Genomic DNA, 6,000 nt, shown 5'->3' with positions numbered 1-6,000 from the left:
TCCAAGAGGTCTTAATTTCAAGAGCAGAGTGTAAACATTTGTAATAGAAAAGCTACCACAAAATCTCTACAATTCTTCTCATTTTATGTGATACCTTATTTTTTCTTACAACTTTTCTACCCTACCAACAAGAAACACTACTTAACTATCATTGTAGGATTTAGAAACTGAAAAAAAAAACTTTTTCGTAAATTGGAATTTTAAAACCAATGTTAATATACGGCATTATAGAGTATTTCTTTAAATGTTGCCATATCAGAATAACCATGTGCCAAGACAGTCACAAGATATTAAATTCTCTATTAAGAGCAAGCAAAGGCCCTATTCTAAAGTAGATCCTTTCCAGGAGGCATTATTAACAGCAGAAAACTGGTAGAAAATGCCCAAAGGGGCATGAATCCAGTCCAGGCTGGAAGAATCTGCTCCAGGTTTGACTGATTACCCTGTCCTCCAGTGTCAGTGAGATGCTATGAAGCACAGGGCTTTTTGAATTTAAGTCTGTGGAGGAGCTGTGGGGACAGTGGACCAGGGATGGCATCCTGGGTCTCCGAGGCACCTGCTCCTCTCTGAACCAGACAAGAGTCAGGAACCAGACAGGGACAGCATCAGCAGCACATCAGAGGCTGTTGTTGAAGTAAGACCATGAAGCTCAAGAAAACTGACTACCTTCTCATCTCCTACCTCAGTTCCTCGCTGCTCATCTGCATAAAGAGTAAGCCCTTCCCACTCACTCCTTCCATGCTTCCTGGCTCCTTATATCACTTGCATATAGTTACTAGAAAGTGGGTGTATGTGTTCTTATAAGTGTTAGCGAGCACACTAAGTCAGTGCTTTTCATCCAAGTTTTATGATTTACAGTAAGTAGTAGTTGGATTCTCAAAATGTTTTAGCTCTTGAGTGGTGAACACAAAACAGAATAAAAGGGCCATGCAGAAAGAATATTTTGTTGGATATGCACACTTATGAAATAGTTTTGGCACTTTATAGTTGGTCTTTCTTAAAAAGATGTTATTAATAAGTTATATTGCCTCAATCTCATATACTATGCTTTTGTTGTCATACTTAAATAATACTGTATTGCTACAGTTGGTTACTCTTATATTCAGAGGGATAATCTCAATACTTCCCAAAGGAGAATCTTTGGGACTGTGCTTTTTCCCCTAATCGTTAGAGAATTAGTCATATAGTTGTGTGCTTCTGTTTTATGAATGAAGATATCATTTTCACCAACTTCTCCAAATATAAACAAAATCAATGTATTTCCCCCCTGGGATAATCTTGTTAGTTATGTGGCAGTATGGTGAGTCAGGGGAGAGTAGCCCTAGCTGTGTGTTTATGAACGACAGTAGCTACTAAATACATTTAAAATGGAGACAGGGAGAGCATGCGCTTGTCAAAGGGGCCAGGCGATTTGCCTTTGTTGCATTTGAATATCAATACAGCAAAGCAAAGAGCAGCTGCCTTTGTGGGAGACCACTGTCGTTAAAGCAGTCATGTGTAATCTGGGTCACCTTCTGTGGCTGTAACAGTGCAGTGAGTTCTTACTGGTGTGGTTTACAGCCGAACAAACAAACAGCAAAGATTAGATGAAGTCACAAGCAGGTACTCTTCCTGGGTAACTGAAAACACATCCAGAAAACCTAGACCGAACTTCCAACAGACGAATAGTAACATGCCCATCGCAAAACACAGAGAAAAGATTTCAGAGATGTATTTGTTGAAGAGGTATGATTTAAAGAGTAATTCATCCCCTTCAAACTTAGAATGGGACCCAGGCAATGGGAAGTGAGTGAAGGGTGTTTTACCTTAATAGACACAAGTGGAAGGCGAGACAGAGAAAGGAGACATGAAATGAAAAACGATGCCATGTTCGGGAACATTTTTGTAGCAAAGGACTTCGCAATTTTGATACAAGATTTATTAAATTTCCTGGAGTGTTATTTAGGGCTCAAATATGTAACCTCTCATCTATGTATCTATTTAAAAGAGAATCATAACCAGAAACATGCCCAGGAACATACACACTTTTCATTTCCCTTTTCTTTATCAATAGGCTCTAAGCAAATAATTTTAATTACTGAATCCATTCTCCTTCAAAATGTTTTCTTAGTTTAAAAGGTAAATTTGAAGCTTATTTTATTCCATTTTGTCTGTTGTAAAGGTGAAATGATACTACTTTTATATTCAGAACATTCCATTTGCACTATTTACGGGCAATGGAGTTTCTATTGGTGGCTTAGGTTTGCTTAGATCCGAACCCACTGTGTAGCTCAGGCTAGCCTCCAACTTGTGACATCCTGTCCCAGCCTTCCAAGTGCTGAGATTTCAGGGATGTACCACCATGCAGTCAATGAACTGAATTTATCATTAATTTCTTTTTTGTGATGCTAAAGATTAAATCTAAGCATTTTATAAATGCTGAGCACATGCTCATCCACTGATTATTCCCTTGTCCCTCTCTATTTTTTAATTTCAAACGGTTTCATTAATTTCCAGGGTGGCCCTGAACTCACTTTGTAGTAAAGGCGGGCAGGCTTTGAACTTTTGATCTTTTAGCTGAGGGTCTGTCTCTGGAGTTGGCATTCTCAATTTCCATGTACTGTTCCCATGCAACTACAATGCACGAGGATCATAACACTCAGAACATCGCAAAGAGACAGGAGAACTTAGCGATTCGTATATCATACTAGTCTTTATTCACACTTTGAAATTTCTTCTCTTAAGTTTAAGAGGAAGGAGCTATTACTGGCTCCAGATTATATCACTTCTATAAAGTCATGCCTCGAAAGGCTGTCAGCCAGAAGCTGTTTACTCTTAGTGCCCTGTCTCTCTACGGCCTTGCAGTTAAGGATATGCACCATGAAGGATACTGGAGCCAACTTCTACAGAGCACATTCTCTTCCTGTTCCTAGGTAGGTGGTCATTGCCCTTAGCTGGGCCTTCAGTGAATCTACTCTCTTGATTGTTTCTGTATCTGTCCCAGAATTTTGCAAAATGTATCCAGATGTATAGGATCAGGTATATTTTAATAATTCAAGTAGGGCCTTTTTATTTTTCTTATGACATATTAAGCAAGACTCTTATCTGTGTGAGACCCTCTTCTGGCCCATTATTTTATAGTTATCTTAGATAATGGAAGCACATTTTAATAACTCTGTTTGGACTTTGATATTAGCTTGCTGTGTGAGGCTTCCAAGAATCTACCATATTAAAGCAACCGTCAATTACATAGCAGTTTGTATCTCCTTTACGTTATTATAACGTTGGAGAAAATGGAATCTTTTCTATGTGACTATCAGGTATAGAATAATGTGAATTCTTTTAATGTATACTCAAAGCATGATCAGTGCGCATAACATGAATGTCATTTGAGAAAACCATTATTAGGATTATGTGGATGGTATAAAAGAGTTTTAAGAAACATTCATCTTCTGGAAGCTAGTGATTATTAAATAACACAATTTGAATAAAGTCCTCATTAAGAGAGATTCCTAAAGATAAATAGGATCTCTGAAGACAGGATATAGTCTGACTTATCCAACCTTAAGCTATTATTAAGGAATAATTGGGTTTTCTCAAAAGATCAGAGAAGCTTGGTTTAATTCACCATGGAATAGCCACTTATTCTTTAAAATTCTCCATTTGCAGGAAGGTTTAGAACTTTGATATTGATTCTACAAGCTAGATGCTCACTCAGCAGTGTGCTTTACAGTGCTCACCAACAATGCAAGTGGGGAACGGGTTCTTTGCTTCTTCGTAGGAAGTAATTTCTTCCTCAATTTTACTTCATAGAAGCTACCCATTGTTTCCCACATCACTGCAGAATTTGCTTTAATTTCTCTTGATTGTAAGCAGACCAGATTTTTTCAAGAATATTGTGCTATTTTCACCTTAGTGATTTTCAATGATTTACCATTTATGCTCTTATAATATCAAAGCTTGATACTGTAAGTATCAAGTAGGCAAGGACAGCAAGGATGTTTTCTTTTCTTTTCAGTTATACTCTTGATTACTTAGGAAATCTCTGAGGAAGTCAGTTTTGTTCTTTCAATGAAGAGACTTCCCCTTTTATGCCATTGGTCCTTCACATTAGATTTAGCATCCCTGTCTACTTACATATCATTTTGAAATTTTGTTCTATGTTATGTATGTTAAACTGCAAACTCATTACTTTTCTGTTGATGCATTTCTTTTTCCCATGAGGCTGTAGGATGACTATAGGAATCATGAGTATTTTCTTCATGGTTATGGGAAACGGACTACCGTAATTTGTCCCTAGTATCAAGATGGGTTAGTTGCTATATAACAAAACTTCATCTAATCACTTCTTAGTTTACTGATTTACAGGTTGAATAGTTATTGAGGCCCAAAATTTATACATCTAACTTTGTTCTACATTTCGAAAGGTAATGAATAAAAGACTCCCAATCTCTGAAGTTATGAAATTTAAATTTTCTTTATTAAGATAGACAAAAACTAACTAAATAAAGAAACTATATACTTATGTAGCACCAGTGGGGAAAAGAATAAATGAGATAATGAACAATGAAGATTATAGTGAATAACAGTTTTTTCCTGGTGAAAACAGCTAATGCAAAGGTCCTGAGACAGGGGCCTGCCTATATTCTTTGAAAGACTGCTAGGTGTTCTCTACAATTTGAGTAGACTGATGGAAAATAAGAGTAAGTACAAGTGATGTTACTAATAGTATCTTCAAGTTTTGCGATAAACCTACAAAACAGCCATCATTAAGCCCACCAATACAGTCAAGGCAAGGCATATTAAAGCATGCACTCAAAACACAGTTATCAGGTGACATAAGGGGGGTTTTTCAACCTTTGATCCGTCTGAATCTAAGCAGCACATCAGCTCACAGAACCCAAAACATAATGGTCAGGACTTGTGCACTCTGAAGCTGCTGTAGGAAATCAGCCAGGGAGAGAAAATTACAAACATTATATTTCCAGGATTTGGGGAAATTTGTTTAAAGAAAGAAATAGTCCCAAATAATCAAGTATCTATTACACCTTTCTGCTGTTCCGAGTTTAAAAAATGCTCACGGTTTTAACGGCTGCCTCACCCTTCTGAGTGAAATCTGCAAAGGCTCAGGAGGTGCTGGTATGTAGCCTGCATTGACCTTGTTATCACGGTCTTTTTGGATCTTCACATTGTCACAGCAATTTCCAGACGAAAGACTCTTTTCTCTAAACTCAAAGTTCATTGAAACTTTTATGTAACCACAGTTAGGCAAGTTGGCCAGAGCAGGGTGCTAATGAGGCTGGGTTTACTGTTTAGTCTCGGTCCAGTTCAGGATGCTTTGCACAGAGGGCAGTTCCAGACAAGCCATCACGTCGTATCAAATTAAGCACTGCATCTTGCAGAAGCCGCTGTGGGATTGCAGCAGTAACTCTCTTCACATAGATGACTTGGTTGTTTGACTTTACAAACGACTGTACTTTCAGCTCTCTCCCTCTTTTGTTCTATGTTTTCTCCTAGAATAACCATAAATTAACTAAAGGATTAATCTATAGAAACCAGTTGTTGCAGAAATGCAAACCGTTTTCTGGCCTAGCTCTCTTTTGTCCTCTCTGTTTTGTTCTTTGTCTTCCTTTCGCAGCCGCTCTTTGGAATGCTGCAAACAGGGAGAGCTGGTGCTGTGCAACTTTTCCCACAAATTTTTGCAGGCAGTAACCTCACTGTTACAACTCCGTGAACTTCAGAAAAGACACAGAGCTGAGGCCACATGTACACCAACTGGTGTTTCCTTAGGCAAAAAAGTCCAAGAGGAGATAAACTCTCGTCCACACTGAGAGACTCCATGTCGATACTGACCTATCTGTGGCCCTTTTGCTCTTCTACCCCTTAGGTTCAAATATGATCACCATTCATATTAATATAAGGCTCATGGGAATCTCTGACTTATGCTTTGTGGCCTGTAACATATGAGTAAATTCTGCTATTCTTCTCTCTGTCAAACATTATTCTGAGGCTGAGTGGTTT

The 6,000-nt window shown here is 38.1% G+C and overlaps 1 protein-coding gene across 1 annotated transcript in view; it reads left to right on the top strand.

Moving 5' to 3' along the window:
- Nucleotides 1-534: 534 nt before the first annotated feature.
- The window catches only part of Crb1 (crumbs cell polarity complex component 1), a 179,683-nt gene continuing 174,217 nt past the window's right edge, over nt 535-6,000 (top strand). Inside the window, exon 1 of the mRNA XM_075987426.1 lies at nt 535-712. Coding sequence (XP_075843541.1) covers nt 643-712 — 70 coding nt within the window. The 5' untranslated portion in view covers nt 535-642. The remainder of the gene's footprint in view (nt 713-6,000) is intronic.

Source organism: Microtus pennsylvanicus, chromosome 10, assembly GCF_037038515.1.
Source record: "Microtus pennsylvanicus isolate mMicPen1 chromosome 10, mMicPen1.hap1, whole genome shotgun sequence".
NCBI lineage: Eukaryota > Metazoa > Chordata > Mammalia > Rodentia > Cricetidae > Microtus > Microtus pennsylvanicus.
Note: the sequence above shows the minus strand (reverse complement) of the source record. Positions and strands in the feature narration are given on the sequence as shown.